We start from the raw sequence: 27965 nt of genomic DNA on the forward strand, positions 1-27965 counted from the left end.
GTCACCGAAAAAGGCAAAAATCGCAGCCCTGGTTCTACCATCGTAAGTTCACGAGTTATTGCAATTGTTATTCGGTTACGTCATGGGAGTAGCATCTTTAATTTCAAAGCTGATTCCAATACATCCACAATGTACGACTACGCTAGAAAGAACTTTGCTTTATCGCTTCGTTTGGTCATACCCAGTCTAAAAAACCGTGCTGTGTTGTTTTCATTTTGTTCATAATGCTCAGTGTTAATCAATTGCGCTATTAAATAGAACTCTTTCTAAATCTGTTTGGAAGAATTGTTTTTTGGAAACATGAAGCGTTATGTGAATTAACGCCTTACTCCTGTGCCGTATGCATTTATGCTTCCAACACTTTCTTCAGCAGCTAAAGTGGAAACGAAACTGACTGTATCTGACCCGGATGCTCCTCCTGACCCTAGTCCCACCACGTTTGACTTTCTCAAAGGGTTAGGTCTAGCCGGTACCCAAACTGTCCAATCTTTTTCAGAAAGCGTGAGTTAATACATTTTTATGTGGTACATAATTTTTCATTTTAAAATTTAGTTGATTAGTCCATCAATAAAGTTTAATCCACAGTTTAACTTTTAAATGCCTCAGCTTGAAAATATAATATACTCGTGTGTTAATGAATACCCAGTACCCACATGACATGGAGCATATTGTACACATTTTTGGCTTTCATGCTTCAACCATGGTTTCAACCTATTTCATGCTCAGCCTGCTCCCAGTGGCAAGAATACAGAGACACCGTTAGAGAGACTTACACCAATGGACAAGTTTCGGCTCGACTCGTGCTACTTCGCAGCCACTTCGATGAACTCCATGAACGGGACCCTCTACGATGACACACACAATTACAGCGGTTTGTTATGCGAGATACAGTAGTTGCGAATATGACGCCATTTGACCAATTGAACTTGTTGTCATATATTAGACATGCGCTGCTACACACTACAGTACGTGGCGTTTGGAGAAAAGAAGTTTTCTCCAATTCAGATTTTCTATATATGGCCTTTTATTGAATGCTAAAAAGTGTGTTGATCACAAATACTCGACCATCAGCAGATTTGTCTCGATTCAAGCAGTTACTGTACTGTACTTTTGGTTTACGACCAAATTTTTCAGCATAACTACTGTAATCGAAAAATTTAATTCAGGCTCAAATTCAGTCTGCACTTGTCTCTTTTACATGAACTTATGTTAATAAATTCAGTAGACTGTATTGTTCTCACCTTCCAACAACGATGATGTGCTAACCTCTGACCATGTTTCACTTTCACAGACGCAGAGAGAGAGAGATCAGCCGTCTTCGGCAGCAAGGATGCGTGTGGAGAGGTAATGGCTTCTGGTTTTCGTATTTTGGATTTTCCATCCTTCGACAAGTGATCAAAATTTAAGACCAAAGTTTCAAGCTGTTCATAGTGTGTTGATTTTGTGGCGTGCATTGTAAACTTCGATGATTTCCAGGATGTAAGCGACGGGAAATCAACGCCCCAGTTCACACCAGTACCTCAGCATACATCGACTGTTAAAGGAGAAAACTCTAAGCACTGGCAGGCATGTGTCTCTTTAATTGTTTGCGTCTGTGGAACAGCTTCAAGCTTGCTCAGCAATGTTTGGCATGACTTTGTTAGTTGATGCCAGTTTAGTCGTTTTTTTTTTTAGTTTAGAAACGTTTATTAGGGTATGATATAATTAAATGCGTTTAATTTTATGAATTTCAAATTAGACGACTGGCGAACCCGCCTTGTTTTATATTTCTGTGAGCTTTCTTCAGTGTCATGTATTCTGAGTAAATTTTGCTTTGAAACTAAATTGAAATGTAACATTTGGTGTTGTAACCGATTCTAACCAGTTTGCGTGAATTCCTTGTTGCATTTTTCTTTTTAAAAGTGACGGTGTAAGTTCGCTTTGAGCTAAATGAGCAAATTTTTTCCAGGGTAGTGATAGCTCTGACATCCATTTCACGCCACCAGGGCCACAACACACTCTCCAACCGAAGGGTGGCGCTTTCGATGACTGGCAGGTGAAGATTGGAGTGTTTCAAACCAAATCAGAGCTTTTCCAGTTTTTTTTTTGTGTAACCAATTAGGCTACCCATGTTCTTGAATGACAGCTACAGTTCACCGTGTTTTTCGACGAGTACTTCCAATGTCTTATATACTTTTGTTAAACTTCAGCTTTGCGATTCAACTGTTCAAAACGGTTTGTCAGATTACTCGGCATGCAACAACCCAGCAAGTACATTTCAGCTCTTGTCAAGTCAGCAAATGAGATTTATTTACTCAATTCAAACTTGCTTGGTCTTCGCTTGCTTAACTGAACTTGCTGCTTTGTGACATGCCAAGTTTCAGCTTGTTTAGTTGTTACTTCAGTTTCACCATTTGCCAACTACAGCCACTTGCTGTAATATTGCTTGCTCAATGCTCAGTTGTCACTTGCTCAACTGCCATTTCCTCAGATCACAACTGCTGACTTGTAGTAGACTTGCTCAAAACTCATTAAAAATATTTCTTAAGACAGCGCTTAAGACGACTCTTCATATATCAAGCCAGAGTAATGAACTTTGCTGGGATTTATAAGTTTAGATTTTTCCTGATACTGGCTTAAAAAGATTATCATATACATGGTTTACACAGTGCAACGCTCCACTCGATTTTTCTGGAATGGAATTTCGTAACGACTCCAATTGGCAACAGGACATGTTCGGCGATGAGCAATTTGCGCAAGCAGGTACCAATCGTCAACTTGTTCGTATGCTTACTATTTACGATCTATTTTGTGCTTGTTCTATGGCCGCTTTTTATCTGATACGCGTTAGTCATTTCGGCCTTTGCCCGGTCTCTTAACTACTGGTTTTGCCCAATCTAACATCAAACAACTCCGTCTCTTTTTTACTATGATCACAAGGTAAAGACGCTTATGATGTCACGGTAGACACAGTTCTATTTGCAAACCTAACTGCAGATCTTGTGAATTTTGTTCCGCCGCAGCCATTTTGTTTACCGCTGATCCAGCTACCAAAGTTTATCCTTATAACGTCTGAAAACGTTTGTTTTACATCCGCATATTCAACATTCCAAATTTGTTTTAAAAGTTTTTTTCTTGAAATCATCTGTTTTGTTGTTCCAGACGACGCTATGCACATGCTCGACCACGAAGAGGAATTATTTCAGCAGGAAAACCAATTGATGCTTGATGATAATTTCATCGCTGACAGCAACAACGACGCCACCGGCCACGATTTTTCCACTTGCCGATCGTCCGCCATTACAATACAAGGAGAGGACGGTATGCCATGCGAGTGGAACTAGTCCAAAATGTTATATGTCTTTTTTGAATTCTTGCTTTTTAAGCTTTCGTACATACCTCACTTTATTCAAGATGTTTCACAAGTACATAAAACCAAGCAGCATGGCGATTGACGAGGTTTAATTGCGGAAATTTGTTTTAACACGAAAAGCATAAGTTAAGCGTTTTCGGCTTTCATGGAGCCCTCGTTAGAAAATCTCAACGTTTGGTGTGTTCGCCTTTGCGGTAAATCAAAGTTTTTCTTTATCCTGAGATGCTACTTGGTCTTGTACCTTTCATCTTTTCCCACTAGTCTTTAACAGCTGTGCTCATTTTTTCGCAATCCTTAGCTGGGAAAATATCGATCGGCGCTTACATGGCCAAAAGGTCGGAAAAACTTGGCGATCTGGACGCTCATGATGACAAGGATCGGCCAAGCTTTGGTCTGAAGTTTAAAACGCCATCGCCGCAGAAACCATGTCAGCTCGTTGCAAACAATTCTAATCTTACAACCATCCAGGACGGTAAGACTGATTTTTTTATCTAAACGTTTCATACCCATCTCATGTCCATTAGAGTTAGTGTCAAAGCAGAGAAAAAATAAGTTTTAAATGTAACGTGTTTCTATAACCATTACTGATCAGTGATCACTAACTACTTTATCCAACTTTATTTTATCTGATTGAACATTCTCCATTGATTTGACATTTTAGAGTCTTCTTCCTCCTCCTCATCTAATGCTTCTAAGTCCAACATCGATGAAGTAAGCAACGCATCCAATATCGATGTTGAGCAGCAGTTGCTCTCACTGAGACTGGGTAAGTAATTCTAAGCATCTTCACCTACCTTCTGTCAAATTTAAAGCTTTCACGTCAGCATGGCTTGTGCATATAAATTGCCATGGTCTCACAACATTATCATTACAATTGCAGACGACACCGTTGACGCGTCTATGATGACCAGCATCTCAAAGGCGATCTCTAATTTGTCCAATTCAATGAACAACGAAGAGTTGGCCAAGTTTATCATAGCGCTTTCTAACCAAAAACTCGACGCCAAGAAAAAAGCTAAGAAGGATCAAGCCACTTTCACGTCAGTGACCGCGTTGTTTATTACACTTTTTTCGGTGACTTCATGGCCTTGGTCAGAAGTTAAAACTCATTCGTAATTGGGATGCTTTCGTTTTCTGATAATCTATTTGTAAACTGTTGAGTGTTGATCCTAATCAGGCGTTGTGTGGCGGACCAGCCCGTTGTTCTCAGTAAATCGTTGTCGCTAGAATGATATATCCCCCAACTTCATTGTAGAGTATACGGTATCTGTCAACCAACATGTCAAAAAAAAAGTTGAAAAATTATTTCATTCAGATTTTTTCTGATGTACCAAACGTCTTCACTTCTCCAGATTTCCTTACAAGCATTATACTTTCATTTGCAGGGTGTTTAGTTCTGATGAACCATCCAGCCTGACGTCTTCTCACAGTGGAACGAACGACAGGCCTCGTACCAGCCGCACTGGAAACACCAGTTCGTTAAATAATACGCAACCGTCAAATGATGACATGGATTCAACGTTGAAAAACGACTCCACCCAGACTTCATATCAATCAAAGTCACAAACGTTGTCTCCGAGGCAGCTGTCCATTGCCACCAGCACGTCACACCTCAGTGACACCATGGGGTTAGGAGGTATGAAGGAACAGTGTGTTGATTTTGAGCTTGTCTTAGAAAATTAGGAATGTGTTTACGTAGCCTTGATGACGTCATACCAGTAGATGCTTAGTTTTAATCTGTAAGGGTGATATTTTGACTGCGATTAGAGGTAGTTAAAAAAATTAGAGGTATTTCTCTTTTGCTTAGTTATTGGGTAGTTACTAGCTATATAATTATGAAATATAATAAATCGTCTGTAATTCCTACAAGTTTGTCACTTATACTTCTTAAATAACGAAACGACAGTCAAACCAACAAAGTTATAGATCTTTTTTTGCAAATTATTGGATTAAAGTCATCCAACAAAACAGCAGTTTTAAGCCGTGTACCCTGCAGACGATGAAAAAGTGCACGTTTAAAAACTGAATCAACAAATTCAGTTTTCGGGAATACCTGTTGTCAGCATCATCACCTTTGTGTTGCAGGGTCTCATCATGTTCTAGGGGCAAAAAAGGATGAAAGCACGGTGATGGTGGGGTCAGATGATGAACTACCCCCACTACCCAACGACACAGCATTCTCACCGAGGTCTGTGGCCAGCAGGATTCTTTCCTCGACTCGGGCTAGTCTATCCCTGCGAGGCTCTCTCAGCCGGTCAGTTTGTCTGCTGCTTCTGCTTCATACCATTTTTTTGCTTCTTTTTTCTTGAAATATTAATTCATTTACTTCATACTTTGTTAATTCATATCGTATTAATTCAGACATATACTCACAGATCTTTGTCTTGTATTGTTATGATATTTCAAATTGAAGTTTTTTAATTTATTTTGCAGCAACCAAAAATGGTTCGATTATGCCTGTTTTCATTCACTCAGCCTCTTTAACCAATTATTTATCTTTTACTTCGGCTAAAATTACTGCAGCGACTGCTAACATACTTGTGATTGAAATAGCGTAAAAGCAGCTTTGTTTCAGCTTTTTATGTTGGTGATTTTCAAGCAATTTTTAAATGGTTGAGTGAGCACAGGCTTGATAACTTATCCTCTGGGGGAGTGCACGACAACAATGTGTGGGAAGTCACTGTTTTGTTGCTTTTCCGACTATATTTATTACTAAATAAATAAACTACTAAAAAGAAAATTTCAAGGCGTCTCAATTTTCTTCAACAAACACGCAATTTGAAGATGGCGAAAATCCTGATGCGACATTTATGTGTTTCAGTGATAGCATCGAGCAACTCCACAGGAAACTTCGAGCACATTCCGACAAGCGCGGTATGTTTCCATGTACACTGAATTGACACGTACAGTTGGCTTTGAGTGGAACTAAAAGACCACTTGGTTGCTTTATGAAAAGTCGTGTTCGAAAACTTCCCATTTTTTGCATGTTATGTTAATTTAAATGTTGCTAAACTTTGTGCTGTTACTTTGTTCATTAAGTTTGTTAACAAATCTTTCATTTCCAACATTGCAAAGTCGATGGATAGATATCAAACCTCTTGAGTTTTTCTGGGTTAAGATCATGGAAACTCACCTTGTTAGCCAAAAAGGATTTTTCCTCAACAACAGTCAAACTATTTCAGAAGAGGAGTTGCCGAATGCATTTGATCCTCCCCAGCCAGACACGGTCACCATCGCTATGCCAACTCCGTCGTCTTCCAGTTCGGAGCATTCGCACCTGAGTTCTCTTGATAAGGAAACATCGAGGTAACTGCAACTGATTGGGTTAAATGTAGTGAGTTTAGCAGTACGGTAAACTTTATATGATGAAATAGCAGTTGATGTAGTTTTAATGTCAAGGTCAGATCTATTTCAACGCACCTAATTTCTCAAGATGGACTTCGATTCATATTCCGTTTTCACAACCTATCTACTGTAATATCTATATTGCAAGTTTTCTCTTGGACGAGATACAGTGTACCATTAATGCAAGTTTATTTTCGACTTATACGTTTTTCTGTGTTCCTAAACGCTTCACCCAATATTTTATACACCACTGATGAATCTCTCTATATTAGGTTGTTAAATATTCCAATGAGAACGATTGATGACAGGGTCAAATTTTTGAAGCCTGAGGAAGACTTTTTTTCATTTTTAATTTATTTTTTAATAGAAAATCGGAATCGTTCAGCAGTGCCGATGCATCGTCGCGGGAATCGGTCGGTCCGCTTTCCCAATCTTCTCCCGACTCGACAAAAGCCGCTAAAACAGTCAAGTTTTCCCAGGGGGACTTATCCCGTCTCTCTTCGGCTTTCCAACACCTCCATCCTTCGAGCAGCTTCAACGAGCTTGCCACTCTCGCAGAAAGTGAATTCGAGACCCGGCAGGCGCCTGCTAACCGAGAAAGATCGGGAAGCAATTTTGCAAAAAACGACTTTTCCACCAAAAAGGATCCCAGAGGAAGCCTTGATTCAGTTAGCACGAAATATGAACTCCCGTCTGTTGATGGAGCTCCAAAGGCATCCAGCACGCGGACATCGGACAACGATTTCAATAGGACCAACCAAAGTTCCCGTTCTGTCCCCGACAACACGGCCTCGACTCTTTCCGTCTCCGGAAATTCTTTCCCGTCCCGGCTTCACCCTGACGGATCGTTTCCATCTTTTTCATCGGCTCTGAACGTCGTTCCCGGGCAGCCAGTCATGTCACAGCGGAACTACAATTCAAACGAACCACCCTTCTACCATTCCATCTCATCCTCCCATCCACTTATGCCAGTTGTGCCTTCAACCCTGCAACCACTTTCTATAGGTATAAAAGATCAGTTTTTACAATTGTTATCTTCAGTATGTGTAGTAACATATAATTATCTCAGCTGAAGTAGGCGTGATGTGGGTTGTTTAACCAGAGAAAATCGCATCGTTTTAAAACAAGTACTAAAAACTTTTTCCAAAACTGACTTACATCTACCTTGTAAACGTAATGCTAAGTGCATTAAAGTGTTTGTACGTTGCAACTACAGTACTGTTATTAGTTTGACTGTGACAAAGAGACCTGTTTCGACCTATGACGTACGTGGTGTCATCTGCATCGCACCACTAGTTTATTCCATCATAGACAGGACCATCAGTATCTACTATATTCTGTTATCACGTTTTGTAGATTCTGTTTGAGAAAATATAGACCAACACTAATTGAACAAATCTTTTGTTGTTCAGCAGGTCATCACACGTTTGTCACTGACGGCCGTACTTTCGATTCTTCTGTCCACACGACAAGGTCCTACCCTTCTACTTACAACTACCCCACCATGGTGCCTTATTCATCTCATCCTGGGCCAGCTTTGATTTCAATGCAGAACACGGGCAGCTATCCCAGTCTTTCCTGTCCTTACTATGAAAGTACGCTCGGTTTTGGCTGCTTAAAAATCAACCCGTGTTTTGGTGATTGCATGCCACGATAAGCGTTGTTTTTCAAAACGGTATTCTGGTTTTTGACTCCCATGACCAAGTTGTGTTTATTTCTTTAGCGCTAGGCATTTTTTGCCTTTGTTGTACTCAACGACAGATAGCTTTTATCATAATGTCATGGAACACAGACTAGTTTATCACTCCGCATCATCTTATGATAACCGCCACTTAAAAACTGTTAGGTTCAGGTTTGGCTGTTGTCTTGTAATAATTTTCGTTTCAGTTCACTGGAAGCACTATGCTCGACTTCCGAATTTCATTGAAAAAGTATTTTTTCATCCTTTGCTGTACCGTATCACGGTCTAGGGTAATTTTGAACTTGAATTTGCACTAAAAATTTAAGGACAATTGCAGCCTTTGCAAATTAGGTTTCAAATATTTCTATTTTTCTGAAGTACGTCAAAAATACATCACCGAAAACATTTTCTATTGCTACAATTTAGGCTGACCACTTTAAAGCGAAAAATTATATGTTTGGAGAAGCAATCGAATGAGATTACCTTTTCACTAAGTGGATTTGTCTTGTTCTGATAGCCACTACATCAATTTTTACTCAAATGATAACAACTTTTAAATTGACAGAAACGGACGTTCCAACAGTCAGTCATCCTCATGAATTAACGTTCGACAATTTCCTGTGTGTTGGCGTCCCGTCAAAGGTCGTGCTCACTCTGAAAAACAACTCCGGTCGCTGGATTCAGGTAACAGATAGAATACCCAGACAGCAAATCAATCGATTTTACATTGATTCAACGTCTGCAGAGTGCAGACGCGTATGTAAAACGGTTGCTTTGCTATATGGGTACTCGAGTAACATCGGACAGGATGTTTTACTCTTTTTCTTCCTGTTTTACGCCTCATTTCCCGGAATCGGTGTAAGACAAAGCATACATACTCATCATGCGATCGACAGTTTTAAAACCAGCGAGCGTTGTTGCTATGCTTGTTGTAGACCCATCAGCTTGATCTCAAGTCACATTTATCAAATTGTCTCTTTGTAACATCGGTTGTGTGGTCGTTAGGTTTAAGTAGGGTCTTTGTTCTGTCAATAAGTTGATTGGAGTAAAAAGATGATGAAGGCATGCTTGCTGCAAGCCTAAACAACCATTCAATCGACTTTGTATAGCTTCTTTACCAGCTTTCGATCAGACTTGATTAAAAATAAAATACATAAAAGGCTGTTTCTGAGCTCAAAGTCCTGATAAATCTGTGAAACACCTTGTGTATTTTTAACACAGAACTTTGACAGTCTTACATTTTGATGTTGGTGAGCTTTGACTAAGCATTGTGCCTTTTCCGACAACTATCATCTCTACTTCCGCAGGTGGAACTGAGAACGATGTCTGTCACCGTGAATCGTCAACCAGCTTCGCTCAGCAGCGACACCTACGTCACTTTGAAACCGAAACATGTGATTGGTCCACGTGGCGTGGAGCACACTGACGTCACTATGACCGGCCAAGAACCGGGTCAATGCACTGCTGTCATTGAGGTGAGATCGTAAAAGCTGAGCTGATATAATCTAATGTAGGATACGTTGGAATCGAAATGAAATGTCATCAGTTCCAGAAGCTTGTGCATATACAAACAAAACCAACCAGCACCAACAGTTGAACAACACTCTATCATGCCTTTTAAAAAACACTGTTTGTGTTTCTGAAGTCTTTAAAAGCCACATTCGATCACTTACAGTAGTGTTTTTCAACCTATTTTGAGCCACGAAACACTTTATGAATTCAACTAGTCTTTCGCAACACCAAATAACATTTTGATTGATGCAATAAAGTAAACTACCCACAAACAATTTATTCGCTTTCTGTTGTCAGTTCGATATCTGGTCCTGTATGAATGAGCACAAAGTTGATATTCGGGCAGCACTTGCAGCAAGACAAACGCGAAGCTCTTGTGATTTTTGATTTGCGACCGGTATTCCATGAAACAATGGCCAAACTAATAAATTTCTTGCGAAACACCTGACGATCTTTCAAGGAACACCGGTCGAAAATCAAAAATCACTGACTTACAGTACGCTGTCTGCTGTGGAAGTAACAAGTCATGTTTTTCACTTCCCCAGGTGACATGTTCTTTGATTGACGTGGAAGGGGACAGGTCACAGCAATGCAATCGTACAATGATCAACGTGGTCGGCGTGTGCGAGACGCCCCTTGTGAACGTGTTTGCCAGCCCTGACATTCAGCCGCAATCCCTCAAAGGAAGATTAGTCAATTTCGGAGAGCTTGTATGCGGCTCGTCGAAATCGTTGCCAGTCAGGTGAGTGAAAACGCATTTCGACCTTTGTCCTGCACACCACGTGGATCATAGCATGGGTAGATAGTTATGCTGCTTTTCAGTGCTAAAGCTAAATGTAACAGAATACTGAGGAAGCCGATTTTACGGTGGCGAAAGCTTCATCAATAAACTATACAAATTTCCGAACCTGATTGATAGTGTTTACTTTTTATATTATGAAAAACCATTTGTTGACTTTTTTGCCGTGGAAGTTTACCCACCTCTGTGCCATTGGATTAAAGTCTCTACAAGGATGCAACAAAACTTCTAAGATTAAGCTTTAAAATTTACTCTATCAGTCCCACTCCGAGGATGAGTAGCTCATCAATCAGACCATTGTGCGTGCGCGTTTGCTCATGTTGAACGACAGCAGCTTAGATCTCAACTGAAACAATTTGTTAATGTAACACTTTGCAACAATGCAGCAGAAAGTACTTCCAAATTTCATAAATGTCGCATTAATACAACGTGAATTGTTGCAGTTTGTAACTATTGCAAGTTCACTTCCAGAATATTAAACAAAAGCAAAGTGGAAATCCCTGTTCGGTTGGTTCTCTTCACCTCCTCTCAGGAGCGCTCTTGTTTTTCTCTTTCATTCTCCTCCACCAACACTGTTCGGCAAGGTAATCTTGGTCATGACAATATTGTCAAATCTGAAGAAGGCTAAGTTTCCAGAAAACCAGTTTTTTGTATCATGTCATATACTGGACTAGAGTTTCCAATTGCAGCTAACGACTTTCAATGCTACCACCATGCAGGAAATCAGCCTTTTTGCATTGATGTATCATCTGCAGACGAGAACTGATTTTCTGATAGGACAAAAAGTTGACAAACCACTTTGTATCATCGCAGATCGCTCCAACTTAGGATCAATGTCGGTTCTACGTACCATCCTGGCTGTCAGTGATCAACCATTCACAATTTGGTTGCATTTCGACTCGCCGATGCGAAGATTTGCGAATGGTATGACTAATAATATTATTATTCCTGTCTGAATCCTCAAATATGCTTTTCAACATCAAATCAACCAATCAATAGGCCTAAGGTCGGAAGGACGTCTGTTCGACGCCTCAGTAGCGAATTTATTGTACTGTAGTTCTCGATGTAATTTGCTTCAAAATCAATGACGTCAATGTGAAGGACGCACGTATGGAACGCTGGTGTCTACGCCTATTGACAGCTGTTTGCAACCTGACATGAAATTTCACAACATTTTTTTTCTTTGAAAATACAACTTCTTTTAATTTTAAAAGACGAAAATTTGTCTTAGATATAAAATTCTAAAAGTTTTATTCCACTGTTTTGTTCACGTTTAGTTTCATTTTTTAGGCGAAAATCCTCTCAAGGTAGAAGGGCGTATCGAAGTGGTATTGGACGCCCCTTTCAAATCGCCAGACACCTCTATGAACATGACCCAAACACAGACATTGCTTGATGCTGTTAGTATCTTAGCCATTGTGGGGGCTGGAAAGCTCCACGCGCCAAGAAGTCGTCAAGTGCTGAGCTTTGTGGCCGCCAGGGGTGAGCTTTGTTTGACTATTTTTCCCATCGATTGTTATTATTCCAGTGGAAACTTAACGTTGTTTTCGTGTATTGTAAAAATTGTAACATTAAAGGTGGTAACTATTTCACTTCTTTTTTGTTTTTATTGCTTGTGGTCCAAGCGGTAAATTACTTTCTTTTATACTCTCTGGCTCATGGTTTGTTCGCTAAAAGCGATCAATATATTTTGCTTCATATCTTTCCAATCAGTCTCATTTCCTCGTGTTTAAATATACTTTTTGCTATCCTCTTTGTTAGTGACTCATAAAACTTTTCTGTTTTTTTGAACCAACCCAGCAAATTGTCCACTGAATCGGTTGACTATCTCGTATCATCACTATAAGCTTTTTGCCTCATTTTTCTTATATCATTTTTTTATTTCATTTATATGATAAGAAAAATGAGGCTGGTACACCGTTTGTTGCATTGAGTAACAAGGCTTATAGCTCTTTGTTAGTGCGGGGGCTATGTTTTTAGATAGTTAATGGGTCATCGCTCAATGTTTGCTGCTTAATTCACTGGAAAACTCCAGTTAACACATTTTTTATCAAAACATACCTTCGATTTCCACAGCGCTTTTTTCCATCCCTAAACCTTGAGAGGGCCGTGAGTTAAGTTTTGCACCACCCCTGCATCGATCCGGTTTAAACCTGTATCTCTTTTCAGGTGCTGTTGACGAAAAGCGAATCCCGGTCAGAAACGCAGGAAACATCAGCGTCCAAGTCGCTTACTCGTTGGAAAGCCATCAGGACATGTTCACTCTTACCCCTTCCACCGCTGTGCTTTCACCAGGGGGGGATATGGAACTCATTGTGGCGTTCAAACCCAAACAAACAGCCCCAATTACCCCCAAGAGTGAACCCATGGATAATCTCATTTACATGAACGTAGGTTTTTTTTTGTTTCATACTAATGTTTTAAACTTCGCATTCAATTTAACACCAGGACAGATCCTCGGCTTCCAAAAGCTCAAACGATGAGCAACGTCTAATAACATTGAAACGACGTAAATAGTATAAAAAATAAAGCATTTACAGACCAATGGCTTCTGTTGATAAAGACCACGCCATTTTGTTTCGTTTTCAGATTTTACCTTCTGGTCCCCAATTTGAGTTTCGTTTGAGCGCTACTGTGAGCGGCGCGTCTGATGCTGTGACAGAAAGTGCTAAAACTGCCCCGCCCACTTTATTGACCAATAAGACGAGACTACGGTGGGGCGGAGTATCCATTGGAAAGTCGCGAAAGCAAAAGTTAATGCTCAGATCTGGTTCCAACAAAGCAGCAGTGACTTTTCGTTGTTCCATCAAAGCGGATGAAACGTCAAGCTTTCAGGTTTGGAAATTTGCTCGAAGCTCAAATACAATTTGCATATTCACCTCAGATCTTATGTTGGTGGAAACTAGAAATTTATACTCTTTACAATATCTTTGTACAATTTCTCGTTGCTACTAACAATGTTCTCTTGTTTATTGTTCAATTCGGTAGGCACGTGTCCATTTTTTCTCATTTAGTTTTCTATTAGTGCAAAGAAGAGACTTAAATTTGTCTGAGTGACATGTTGCAACTTTAAATTCAGGGAATGTTCATAAAAAGAACCTGTGGGTAATTTTTATCAAAATAACAACAAGATAGCCAAAATAGCTCAGGCAACGTAATAAAACGATATTGCAAACTATGTTTAAACGGTAGTCACCCGCATCCAATCATTCAGAAACTCTTATGCTTATCTGACGTAAGTTGCCCATTTTACATCACGACCAAATGGGGTAAAATGGAAAATGGAGTGAGCCACATCATTTGGGCAAATGTTCTCAGCTGGGTGACGAATAAACCTTTGCAGATCATCACCTCGGTCCGAGGCAAAGAAGAATTGTCCACCCATTGTGACATGTCGATAGCACCTGGTCAAGACCAGTCGATTTTCGTTTTGTTTTCTCCGTCGAAAAAAAAAATAGTCCACGCTAAGTTGGAGATCAAAACACCGATCGGTGAGTTTGGGGCGTGGTTTCAACGATTTTAACAGTTTTTACGTTTAGAACGAAGACCTTTGTTTGCTTTACAAGTTATTTTGAAAACTCAAAATTATAACCAAGTATGCTGCAATTTACAGTATCATTGTCCACAAATTGCAATTTTTTTTAGAATATCAAGGTGTAAAACACGTTACTGCACATAGTGGCGTTGCCTCTCTTGGCAAAAGAGCCACTCTCAGGACTTGAGTCACTGTTTAGCGCAGTAGTCTCTCTTGGCACGGTAGCAACTCTTGGCGCAAAAGTTAACATACCTTTGGCTATCCAGATTACTTACACTGATGTATTCTCTCTGACTAACATGTGTTATGATTTTCTTTCCAATACCATCACATTTTACCTCAAGTGCAGGTTTATCTCACGTAAAATATACATGTTTTATGCCTCCCAGACGAACTCCCCTCCACAAAGTTCACAATCCCTTTGTCTGGCTATGGTTGCGTGGGCATGATCAAGGTGGACGGACTGGACTTGAATGATAAACCAATCAAACGTTTGTATAACGACTACTTGCCTGAAAGTTATGTCATGCCCTGCAGTAGCCAAGTCAATGGTAAGTTATGGATTATGGTATAAGTAACGTCTACACAGCATCACCCAACGTAGTCTGCCGAAATATGTTTCATTTTTTATGATTTTTTTGCAATAAGAAGTCTTCCATTTTTGATATTTTGTTTCCTTTGTTCATATTTTAAGGATAGGGAGTTCTAAACCCGGATTATTTCAGTTTAAACAAGCCAACCCGTTATCATGCAGACAACCACTGGAATTGTACAGTTAGTGGCCTGCATAGCAGGCAATCTTTGTGAGATATTTGCCGCAAAAAGACGTTGTTGTAGCCGTGCTTGTATTGTTTTTCTCCAACGAGAACCATGACTTGCGTATTGCTCTCAACAGATTTTAGTTGTTTAATTTGTTTTCTGTTTTGCTTACAGAATTGAAAATAAGTAATTGCGGCAATCGGTGGGCCTTTGTCAAAGTTACAAGTTACAGGTAGGTCGATGATATTGCTTAATTATAATAAATTCGTTGCTTTAGTAGCTGTAAGTTACACCGAAAGCTCCAGAATTACACTTGTAAAAATTCCTTTAAACTTTGATTTGAAGAAGCCGACATTGTTTCTTCACGACAGATTTTCCGGCAACGAAAACGAATTGTAGCGGTAGTGACCAGTGAACATCGCATAGCGAAGTACCGCAGGAACATTTTTTCATGTTACTTGTCACATTGCTTAAATGCTTAATCAAGTGTAAATTGTATATTTGTGTGTAGCTTTGATGATCAGTGTACTCTCACAAGTCTATGTTACGTTGAAACAACGTTGTTACAGCGATATCACTTGTGAACGCTTATCTTCCGACTTCCTATGCGCTCCAACCCAATTCGTCCTCCAGGAGAGGCAATCCCGGACTCTTCATGTCAAGAGTAAGCCCGGATGTGGAAGTAGCTCCGGATACATCAGCATTTGGTGGGTGGATGGTGCACTGTGGAATTTAATTTTTATTTATGCGGTATAATATGATTGTCAAGAATTTTGAAAACGTCAAGTAATACTTCCCGATAGTTCAGTTTGTTTATCATATCACAAGTAATTCTGCTAAGTTGGTGGAAATATATTGAGAAAATATTATTTACAAGACCTGACACGCCCAAGTTCTGCCGCTCCTAAGATTTTACGTTATGGCAGACAACAATCATCAGACGTAAAACAAAAAGGGGAAATATGATGTATATATTTTTGCCAGAGGATTTTTGCAGCAGGTTTTGCCCTCGAATTCTGAATGCGTGATTTTGCTTGAACAATGTACATTAGCAGTGTTTTGAACATTTTCGCACTGATGCGGGATTGGCCAGTTTTGCTCGAAACCACTTTTCATTATCAATCACTGTCTTCTGTAACTACTCTGTCTGACCTGACACTACACGTCATATCTCTACAGTAGGGTGTAACACTTTACACACTTTTTTTACAAATTGCTGCTGGCTAGTTAATTGTGGTTTGCAAAATGTTCATCATTGTGGTTTGCTAACTTGATCAAGGGGGAAACAATTTTTGAAAAAAAAATCATTTAAGCAGGCCACGCTCCCCATTTTTGTGGCGAAACTCCAATAACCCCACTATTTGCTATATCTCATGCCGCGATGGAGATAGAGAGCTAATTTTGCCACCAAAAGATGTAGAATACGAAAGTTTATATCCAACTTATGAATGTACCATAGCCCTAAACCCTTTAGTTTTTTCTATAATTGAGAATAACTGTTTTTGACAGTAAAATTTGCATCTTTCGTCACCAAATGCTTGTATTTCAGATCATGGCTCAGATGAATGTCATTAAGCCATTACAGATAGCCTTTATTCAAACTCACAACCGTGTAACTAGTACAGTCATTGAACAGAAGACACTATTGTTGTTCTCAAACTTTTTCACAGAATTGAATCAGTATAATTTTACAAGTTTCCTTCACCAATATACAGTACAGCACTGGTATACAAAATTTTATGATGTTCATCCCAAAATTGATTACAAAGATGTAAGAAGTCGAATAATGAATTTTCCCCAGGTCACCAAAATAATGCTTTTAAGCTGGTTAAGTAATTACCTCAGGTTTTAAAACTGCTGGTGTTAAATATCACATCAAAATATACTCAGCAATATGTCTGTGATAGAAACTCTTTCAACATTACTTAAAAGTAGGCTAATTCCTTTATTTACAGGTTAGAGGTTATAATAAAAAGCTATTACACAATAAATGTCACGTCAGAGGATTCTGAGCTATGTATCTGTAATGCAAAGGCTTACAAAATTATGCTGTTTGCCAACACTACATCATGTAATTAGGATATTTTTGGAGGCAGCATGAGTTAAAACTTGGAAAAGGTCCCAATTTTAAGCCTATTGTCTCTGATGTTGCAAGTCTTTTAGAAGAAGACATTCGCCAAACTTGGGTTTTCGCAAACTTAGGAAGAGTCTTGTTATCATCTCGAAGAATTAAAGAAAAGATCAAAAGCAGTTTAAATCTTATTTCTAGTTGGAAGGCACAACCAAGGAAGAGACTCGCATCTCCAAGCTACTTGCAAAAAATTGCCAGTTTGAAAAACAATGTAATGAGCTATTTGACATTTGCTCGTGTAAATGCAAGTTCGCATTTGACAGTACCATCAATGAAAAAGATATCCCCTGCACAGACCATTGGAGAACAAAGGTTATTTGCTCTTGTCCAATGTCTTCAAGAGTTGATCCAAAAGAGCTAAAATTTATTTTAGATCAGCGCTCAGAACGTAACATGGTGATTGGTGGTGTTGATGTGGCTGTCAGTCACAAAAATTTGAAGCAAATGCAAGACAGAACTCTCAGAACTTGCCATAAACACGCTAGTGATGAGTTTGATCTTACTAGTAACAGTAATGAATTAGAGACATCTTTTGAAAAGGAAATGCCAAAGTCATCATCCAGTGAATTGAGTGTATGAGTGGCAGTGAAGAGGAAATTGCTTCAACATCATCAACTTCAACAAAAAATGAGAAGCTTCATGAAAGCATGTAATGTTTCTGAGCCAGCAAAGAAATGCTTCATTGACCAGTGAGAAATGGCTGAACTCAAAGACAGCTGCGCTGGGTGCCAATATTGATGTATCTAGGATTTCAACAGCAAAAAAAGCAGACACCAAAGCTCTGTTGTGGTCAAACCGTCCGCTGGCGGCATTTATGGATGCAACTTCTGCATTTTCACCATGTCTGACAGCAGGGAGTAAGGATGAAGTGTTTCGAAACAATACTTCTTGTGGGTGATTGATAGGCCACATGAAGGAAACAATTAATAGCAAAAAGATCCATGACACAAGTGATTTTGACATAAAGACAAAGAGTTACATTAACAATACATACCATTCGCAATGAGAAATTAACAGGACAATGTACTTTGTCTAGCATGTATAGTTGTATATATACATATTGTATACAGTATATAGTTTTGTGTTGATTGTTTCATGCCTCATTATTGAATAAAACATCACTGTTCTTATACAGCTTACAAGTTTGATTTAAAGGTTATGTTTAATGACTGGATGACAATCGTGCAAGCCAAGATCTGAAATACAAGCATTTTGTTTCAAAAATGACAGATTTTACTCTAAAAACAGTTTTTCACAATTATAGAAAGAAGTAAAGGTTTTAGGGCTATAGCATGTTCATAAGTCGGATAGAAACTTTGGTATTCTGCATCTTTTGGTAGCAAAAGCAGCTCTCTATCTCCACCAGGATACGAGATATAACAAATTGAGGGGTAATTGGGATTTTGCGACAAAAACGGGGAGCGTGGCCTGCTTAAACAATATTTTTTTCAAAATTTTTTTTTCCATTGATCAAGTTAGGTCATTTCGCAAACCACAATAACTAGCCAACAAGTAAGTTGGTCGGAGTGTTACACCCTACTCTACAGGACTTGTTTATTTAACCTTTATCTTCCTCGATTACCTATTATGCAAAAACAACGTAGAATCGTAGATATAAGAAAATACATTTGAAAAACTTTTAGGCACGGCGATGAACTGGCGAGGTTGCTGTTGAAGAAAGCGCTGACTAATCACAATTCTGCTTCGTCACTAGTGGCAAAGTGCGTGCCACAAACTCATGCCTTTCTCAGATCTATATCTTTTGATGGAATATTTGACGGCGAAGGTAACGTGAAAACAGCGAGATGTTGGTATAGTTTAGGACAGGGGTTTTCAACCATTTTTGCATCGCGACCCCCTCAGAGCAATCAACGTAGCCTCGCGTACCCCCACAAAAAAATTCAGCAAAAGCATATTTAATGCAAAATTTAACCAAATTTGATTCACGATGATATCCAGTTCTGTTTTGTTTCGCTGTTCTAATGTACACTTCTGAAACCAAAAACGTCTTTTTACGATGTTATACGGCTTTATTGCATTTCCTCCAATTATTATTTCCATTTTTAATCAAGCTTGGCTAGATTATAGGAGAAAACAAATAATGAGAATAAGTTACATTTTCGCATTTTCATCGGTTGAATTTATTGCAATCTTTTATGGATTTATTGAAATCATTTTCAGTGAGATGGTTGGAGCTGCATTCTTTTAACAAGCTTGGTAATACGTGGAACTGTCGCTGAAAGAACTTTAAACAAACTTGCCTACACACTGAATTTTTCCAATGCCATTTGAAACGATAGTCTGCTGATAAATTCATATTTGACTTAGAATTTCAAACAACTTTGCATTTTTGCCATAGCGTGGTTACTGGTTAACTGTAGTTGGCACAAAGCAACGTGCAGGAACTGGGTGAAACATATATAGGGATTGCTCCTAAAAATACCGAACGCTTTTCTATTGCTAAACCTTTGCAACGTCTGACAGCTTAAACAATAAAATAATCTCAGGTCGAGGAATGGTCGATTGCGAGAAAACACAGGTTTTATTTCATTTTTCTGGCAAAAAAAGAATTAACAATACACTGGAATGCGTCTCGTGACCCCTACAAGGGTTGAAAGCCCCCAGGTTGAAAACCCCTGGTTTAGGGTAATGTAAACTATGGCGAAGCTATCTTGTCCATTAATTGGGTAAAAGTGGCTTGTGCTTTTCGTTTACAAAGCTAGATTTTACGTAAACCTGGCTCGATCATTCAAACTGAAATTTGACTGATTTATCAAGTTTCGGCAATTACACAGAAGCTCGTGATAAGACTGTGTACGAAGAGCTTTAATGATTCGGTGTATTTTTTTTTTAATTGATGAATTTCTTGTCGGAGTGAACACATGCAAGGACTTTTACTTATGTTGAAATGTTAATATATGTTTCAGACGGCTCAGCTGAAGAGGATTTGCCGTCCATTGAGCCGCACAGCTACGACGTCCAGCTGTTCTTCACCAACATAAAGCAAACCTTAGTCGAGGTGTTTTTAAAAAGCTCTTTTTAAAACTGAAACCATTTTTACCTTTCTTCCACTCAACGGGAATGATTACCTTTTTCAGCCAGAGAATGTTTCAGACCTGGTTTACTTTAACTTAAAATCCAACCACGGCAAATGCACGTTTGTTAATCGAAAAGTATCAACAAGGAAAACGTTGCTTTAGGAACCAAAAACTAATAATCTGTATCTGCGGCAATAAAATCATGCCACAAGCCAGTACAGGATGGGCAAACCTCAACCGCATGATAACGTAGGATGTTTTTTGAAGACGTCTATTACATTAACAGACGAAACGTTAGAATAAAATTTGGACGATTGTTGTCATCATCTGCTATAGACGGTCGCGAATAAGCGATTGCACTTCAGTGTTTTACTCAGCTTTCGCAGTGCACATGAAAGATCATGTTGAACCATATAGTGACACTGCTGCAATAGTTAATCAAATGAACATGGACACATTGTGATTATAAGAACAAAAACTTGTTCAATTTATTTGAACGTCGGATTGAATCTACCCCTCTTCTGGACTGTCCACCAGCGTGGTCTGTGATCTAAACAGAAACGATGCGTGAACTTAACGCATTGCAATCATGTCTTTTGATTCCCTTCGACTTGCAGCGAATGTCATAATGATCTTTTCACGATTGCAGCTGAAGCCTGTTTCATCTGCCGTTCTTCCGCCAGTAACAATCAACAGTCAGGCTAACTTATCCTGCCAGGACCTTCCGGAGCGCGACGTTGGAATGATTGAAAACACGTCACAAAACCAGGTGTGTTGCGTCGTTTTCATATGATTTTCTCAGCTGTTAATCGCTAGATCCGCCGCGATTTATTCTGCCAGTTTCAGTATTTTGTTTGAAAAGTTTGAACTGTCAATAAAGGTTAAACCTTAGCAACTGCAACTATGTCTTGATGCTTTTTGAAGAAAAACTTCTTTCTGTCTGATATCGGGAAGAACTTAGTCTTGTGCTGCAAGCTTAGAGCAACGTCTTGTTTTTTTTAATTTCTTTAAAAATTGCCATGTTACGCGATAGGATCACTTTGTCTGCAGCAGCGATTTCTTGCTTGTTACCGTGGATAGAAAACAAAAACAAAACTACACAATGTGATGATTGAAAACCATATGGTTAGAATAAAGGCAGTGATTGTGAACAGCTGTGTGCCACTTTCATTTTTACCACAGTCGGGTGCACACGAAACTAAACTAGAATCAACCTTTTTTTTTCATTTGTGTTTATTTTACAGGATAAACTAAGGTTAGGTACATTGCTGCCCAATTGCAAACCGACCTCTTTCTCACCCAATTGGGATGTTACACCTACCCACGTAACCCTCACTCTGCCCCCAACGAAAGGTCCAAGCAGTTATTCCCTTCCGGACCTTGTGCGTGTCAAAATCAAGAACCACTCCATGGCATCCTTGATGTATGACATTGTATGGCCTGGACATTACCTGACCATCACACCAAATAGAGGTCGTGTGGAAGCTGAGTGAGTAAAATTAGAAAAACTATATTTTTAGGGTTACCCTAAATTAAAGTGATAGGAGTAATACATTTTTGAACTATAATCAACAACTTGACAAGTTTTATGTACAACTCAACGAAGAATCAGCCTTTGTTGTGTTCATATACTTTCTATCTGCCAAGCATGCTTGGTAGACATGCGTTGCTTTCAGCTTTTTACACAACAGACTGTGTCAGCGCAGCCGTGTGGAAGTGTGTTATCTTTTCATGCAAAATGTGCACGTGATAAACGTTTCTTTAAAGTTTGAATTAATGGACAGATCCGTGGCTGTGTTGCTCGTCAGTGCCAATCCTTCCTTGACCTCTAACAAGGACCTACTGCCTTGGTGTGGCCAAGCCATGGTCCTGGCCACTGGTGGTGGACCTGGCGGCACCGACAACTCTCGCACCATATACGTTCAAATAAAAGAAGCTCCAGAACCACTCCCGGAGAAGACACAGAAGCAAGATGAGGTGGAAGCTAAGGTTGAAGTGGAGGAGACACCGGCTCTACCGAAGCTGGTGCTGTCCGCCAACCCGGTTGAGTTTGAGAACATTTCGATTGGAAATAGCAGCAGTAAGTTTTTATCTATTAAGTTTTTTTTGATAAAATTAAGTAAAAAAAAACTCTGTTTCGTTTTTATCCATGAATCTGACTTTCTGACATTTGTTGGTGTGAAAGATGTGGAAACCGAGTCAAGGTTGTGTGTGTCATTTTTGCAAGTTTTCTTCATCGCAACTTTATTTAAATTGAATTTTGCTACGGTTGCCCAAAAGTCATTTTTATCTTGTTCATCTCGTTTAAACATCATATTTCCTTTTATCAAAGCTTCACGCACGAAAAAAAGCATGGCCACGCGGCATATACGTTGCAAGCTATGCCTATGGCAAAAAAAAGTATCTTGAACATAATTCAATGATTGCTTTTATTTTTCAGAATCTTATCTGGAATTTCGCAATATGTCCAAAACGTCCGTCAAGTGGATCCTGACCTCACTTGGGCCATCTTACGTCAAAAACTCAGGTGTCATTTCTTTAGCAAAGTTCTCAACAACATAATGTCATGCCGACCTATCAACATAGTGATGCAATCTTGGTTCAAGCCACTTTTTGATGCCAATATTTCAAGCCATAGTTTCGGCTGTTTGACCTAAATGCTTTATCAGACTGCTGAGTCGATGGCAACAAGCACTTCTTGGTGACTCAAAACTCAAGATAAAGACTCAAAACAAATTGTTCAGCTTTGTGCAAAATTTTTATATCTTTTTGATCAAGTCTAGCTGATTAAATTATTGTCTTTCCACTGACTGGCGTCACATCCTGATTAGTCATCTCTGTTCGAAAGCGAAACTTTGCTGACTTTATCATATTGTTCTGTCTTTGCAGAAACTGGTGATATATTCAAGTCGACCTATGCTGCTTTTGTGTTTCCGCATAAATCCGGTCTTCTGGAGCCCGGCGCTCGGGTCCAGCTGCCCGTCACTTTCAATCCGATGAACGTAGGAACTTACATTCAGCATTGGGAAATAGAAGTAAGAGATCCTGCTCTACAATTCACTTTCATTCCAGACAGCAAATCAACAGTTTTTAACATTGATTCAACGTCTGCTGACGTTGATGATGTAAAAAACCGTTGATTTGCTGTCTGGAATTATTTAACAATTGATTTAACAAAGAAATTTGTGGTTATGCGTTGAACAAGTTTATTTTTTTATTTTTCCAAAGATGTTTATTTTATCTTATCTTCCTTTGCTGTAGTATTACAAGGATGGCGATGACGCAGCGATTTCGCTACAGCGAGAAAAAGTTCAGCTGCAAGGCCAGGTAAACATCTTGCCATTTGTAACCATATTAATAAAAATCATAGAGATATTGGGACTGATCGCATGGTTTGTCATTATTCGTTTCCAACTAGACCAAATTAACTTTTCGATGCCTATCGAAGGTAAGCTTGAGAATGAAGCAGGGGTGGCACTAGTGCAGCCCTTTATCTTTACTGTCCGCTTTTGAATGAATTACATAAGGATACTACAAATTGAGAGCATGCGATCCTATTTTCACAAGAAGTTCAGACTTATTTGTCAAAATTAATTATCGCTTCATATGGAGACGCATTGAGACTTTTCCGCCTGTTGCAGTTGTTATTTTCTAGTTTACGGTTGTATTTTATCAATTGCTCGTTGCTCGGCTTCGTATGCCTATGGTTCAACAAGACAAACTCTTTACCGAAGCTCTATTAGTTTATCAACCCTTAACAAATCCTTCTCCTTCAGGGATTGACACCACAAAGTAGTCGACCACATTCGTCGCAAAGTTCGTCGAACATCAAGTAAGCACAAAAGATAAGTCAGTTGTCATCTTTTTACATCAGATGGGCTGGCCTACAATTTTCTTTTCTATATTGCTCGCTTTAAGAATTAATGTCAATGAAAGCAATTGTTTGTAGTGCTGTATTTACTGTTAAATGGAATTCAAGCGTTGCTTGAATGCCTTCTCTCTTACAACTGTTAAAACTAAGGACAAAGGAGAGTCTTTCGAGGCTATCAAGATATACAGTAGCTAAGCACTTACAGGCACACGAACACTTGCATACATATATCGTTCACTATGTCGAAGCAGCGTCGACGCAGCGTCGACGCCAGCTGTGTTACTACTAAGCATGTCATGTCTATCAGTTGTATGTGTAATTTTTGTAAAGTTCGCTTGATATGAATTTCATTTTGAGATTCATTTTTCATAAAAGTGCTTTAACGTTTGACTAAAATCTTCCTGGCGCTTTGTTTCCGTTTCTTTGATCACGACAGATATTTTTAACTGGCCACGATTGAAAGCAGCGTTGTTTGATACAAACTATGACCATACAATGCCTATGCAAGGTGACGATGATTATCTGCCTGATCTGATATAGACGTTGGCGATAATGGTCTTCTAAACCTCTTTGTCATTTGACATCTGTATGAAATCATTTGCTTGTAACGCATTGATTCAAGCTGTGTAAATATGTTAATCTTTGTGAATCTAACTTCGCCCTAAACATGGAGAGTCTGACTTAGGTTAGTCATTCCTTTTCATGGTCACGACATTATAGAAAAGGATTTCTTTCCAAAAAAAAACATTGCAATTTTTTCTAGTCTAAACATTTTGAGTTTTCAATTTTCAGCCACGACATTTCCGTTTCGGAGGAATGCTACTGGTTTCCAGACACCATCGTTTCAAAATCGTCGGTCATAAAAGTCCCCATCAAAAACAAAGGAAAAACCGCTCATACGGTACGTGAGGCTGCTACATTTGACCTTTGTTATTGCGCAATGCAACTTGTTCAGTCAGACCAATGTACGCTTTTAAATCCACAAGGTAATCCCATTATCAGGCTCTATCATGTTCATATATTTTTGTGTGTATTGGCTATCTCTCCTGTTCGATGATGATGGTCTTGGCACTTACGGTATGTGCTTCTTTAAAATTGTTTGGCTGCCTTGCGAAGACGTCTATGCCTAAGTTTTATTAATGGGCGCTTGATGACACACTCTACAAGCACGTGTAAACTTAACAAGCTACCGGCTTTGTCCAATGGCAAGCAAAGACGATTTGAGCTGGTGACTGCAGCCTGCCTCCGCCCTCACAGTCGTTAAGCTTATCAAGAGAATTTAATCTGCCTGTTCCGCCGTTAGAGACTTGGCGTATTTCAGACTACGTTTTTGTCTACTCTTTGACCAACCTGACATAGGTGAATCTTCTGAGTGCGGCCCTAGGGAAGTCCTTGAACCGCGGAAACTTTTTGATTGCATAAGGTGATAGTACAGTAAGAGAGCTGTCTTACGTACTCTTTTAAAGGGATACTAAAGGAAAAACCTGACTTGGCGATTTTCCACGTTCTTTGTGTTTAACATGCTACCATAAAACGATTTTCAATAAATATTTGCCCCATTGCGGTCTGACCACCATTGTGCGCGTGCTTTTGTCAGAGCTTTCAAAGCGAGATTGGGCCTGAGCAACGAAGCGTGCGACTGTACAGTCTACGTAACAAAAGACTAGCAATCAACCGATCACGCAATAATTGTTACTGCGGGCGATTTGACTGTAGGCTATGTATGTATGTACATCAAAACAGCGCATTTTAACATCAAAACAGCAGACAGTTTGCTCAGAACATCAGATGTGGTAACGTGGCTTTTGTTATTGCTGTCTTTTATTACGTATTCTCGAGCAGTGTTTGCACGTTTTGGTCATTTTGAAAAAAATGAAAATAAATGAAACACTGGACTTTGGGCCTTGCCAGCGCCATTGAAAACAATTTTTTTTCGGTAATTGTTTTTGAAATGTATTCTTGAATGTTCAGTTTATTCATTTTAATGCTTAATTCCGGTTTGAAATTTTCATTTAGTATGCCTTTAAGTACTTTGTTGGCTGACTTCAACTTTATTCAGGATTTAGACTAAAAGAGCAGATACTGAATAACAAACATGAACCAAAAGACTTGTCGATTATGTTTTTTTATTTTATTTTTTTGTGAAATTTGCGTTTAAAAAAATCTTATCTTGTTTTACAATAGATGACAATATTTAAAAGACATACCCACAATCCACACTACCTAGCGAATTAATGCGCTTGATGTGAATCAAACATCAAAATAAAACAAGTGCATTACCACTTTTTTACGAAATCAATGCATTGCATAGTGTAATTGTTTTAGAGGAGCTTGCGTGATGCTGCTGAGACATTTATTCATCAGACAGAGCATGCTTCCTGCGTGCAATATTCACATGAATTGCATGGTTTATTATTAAGGTTGTCAATTGTCATTTATATAATTAATTTACTTTCTACTTGCTTTTTTACACAACAGTTTCCCAGACAGCAACATCCGCCATTGTTACAATGATTCAACGTCTGGCCTTAGACGTTGAATTAATGTAACAATGGGGGATGTTGCTGTCTGGGTTACGATTTTCAATAAAGGAGTTTTGATACCAACATATCACAATTAAACTGCCCAACACTGACCAGTATGATGTGTTGTGCTGCAACAGGTGAAATTCGTCAACCTTCGTCCTCCATTTCATATCACACACCAAAAGTATTCCATCCGGTAAGTTCTTCAATCCTGTTGAAAGGAAGAAATATTTATGCTTTTCAATCTTGTTATTGACGGCACTCTCGTCTGCTTTATACCATTTAAGCCAAAGACGTAGACACGGGTGGGGGGCAATCACCTCCCCGAAATGTTATCGTGCTTCCCCAAAAAATATGTGTTTTAATACTACATTAGTTTTAACATCGTGATGGTTCATGTTGAATGACGTTTGCCCCCCCACCTCCAACAGTTGCTTTCGCCCCTCTAAAATTTTCTTTCTAGCTACTTCATTGGTTTAACCTCGACTTTGCAATCAAAGTTTTACCAAGACCAAGCAGTCTACAGACATTGAATCAATAAAGCAGTCGCTTGATCTTGCTAAAACTTTAATTGTAGAGTATCCGAGGAAGGCTGATTTTGCAGCGGTTAGTTCAAATATGCATTTTTTATTTATTTTTCATTCAGATCCATGTGTTGTGCCAATCTTCCCGTGACGTTTAAGCCGTCACAAAAAGGTGCCTTCGTAGGCACGCTGGTCGTACAAACCGAGCAATCGCAAGAAGACATCCGCGTCGTAATGAAAGCCAAGGCCGTTACTGGCTAGTCGAGATCTTATGAAGTTTCACCGCGCTCAAAGCCTCTCCCAGCCAGCAAATCAGTCGTTTCGTAAAAAGCGACTGATTTGCTGTCTGGACTCGAAGTCAAGTCTCTTGTTCTACGTTTATTCATCGTCTTTCGATGATTGTATCTGGTAAAAAGCAAGGTGATCTTGGCCTTTGTGGAGTTGTCAGTATTTTTTTCTCTACCTTTTTCTTTATCCTGTGCTTTACATTGTTGATTTTTTTTTGTATATCGATTCTGCATCTTGCGTTGGTGCACGGTCTCCTCTTCTGTGCTGAGTTTCATGACTTCATTGGAGAATGAAGAACGATTCAGCGGAGGATGCATCGAACTTTGAAGAACTTTTGATCGATTCTTGACAATCGGAATTGTACTATTTTGCAAAACTACATTCATTGATAGTATGTGGTTTGCGTGGTGGACCGATTCGTTTTTTGTAGTGCAGGCTATTTTGTTTTGTGTATTTTGTTATAGTAAATGCCAGAATGCAAATTGAATAAAATCAAAGCAGGAAAAAAGACTCACATTGAAGTTCAGCCAACCCCAGAGAGGTCACATGTTTCATTTTTCCTTGCCATTGCACTGCAAGCCGAAGAGATCTTACTTTAGGAAGTC

At 39.2% G+C, this 27965-nt stretch overlaps 1 protein-coding gene across 1 annotated transcript; it reads left to right on the forward strand.

Moving 5' to 3' along the window:
• The first annotated feature begins 348 nt into the window (after window positions 1-348).
• LOC145769063 (centrosomal protein of 192 kDa-like) lies at window positions 349-27858 on the forward strand. The gene is made up of 40 exons (XM_082580660.1): window positions 349-501; window positions 727-871; window positions 1292-1344; window positions 1477-1566; window positions 1949-2035; window positions 2649-2742; window positions 3142-3300; window positions 3651-3824; window positions 4014-4118; window positions 4233-4392; window positions 4738-4988; window positions 5438-5606; window positions 6174-6226; window positions 6535-6658; window positions 7065-7702; window positions 8110-8292; window positions 8944-9062; window positions 9686-9853; window positions 10436-10632; window positions 11161-11273; window positions 11503-11613; window positions 11980-12171; window positions 12859-13079; window positions 13279-13524; window positions 14033-14180; window positions 14614-14775; window positions 15158-15215; window positions 15553-15690; window positions 18758-18900; window positions 20042-20133; window positions 20802-20921; window positions 21397-21641; window positions 21937-22232; window positions 22593-22679; window positions 23042-23187; window positions 23414-23479; window positions 23929-23984; window positions 24816-24924; window positions 26686-26744; window positions 27195-27858. The coding sequence occupies exons 1-40, from the start codon at window positions 349-351 to the stop codon at window positions 27331-27333; spliced, it is 6069 nt and encodes a 2022-aa protein (XP_082436786.1). The 3' UTR covers window positions 27334-27858.
• Window positions 27859-27965: the final 107 nt, after the last annotated feature.

Source organism: Aplidium turbinatum, chromosome 4 (genome assembly GCF_918807975.1).
Source record: "Aplidium turbinatum chromosome 4, kaAplTurb1.1, whole genome shotgun sequence".
NCBI lineage: Eukaryota > Metazoa > Chordata > Ascidiacea > Aplousobranchia > Polyclinidae > Aplidium > Aplidium turbinatum.

Excerpts from the sequence above, each read along its gene's own strand:
- LOC145769063 (XM_082580660.1), top strand. The coding sequence starts at position 349 with ATGCTTCCAACACTTTCTTCAGCAGCTAAAGTGGAAACGAAACTGACT. Across the intron at positions 3,825-4,013 it reads TCTTACAACCATCCAGGACG|AGTCTTCTTCCTCCTCCTCA; the intron begins GTAAGACTGATT and ends TTGACATTTTAG. Across the intron at positions 4,393-4,737 it reads AAGGATCAAGCCACTTTCAC|GGTGTTTAGTTCTGATGAAC; the intron begins GTCAGTGACCGC and ends TTTCATTTGCAG.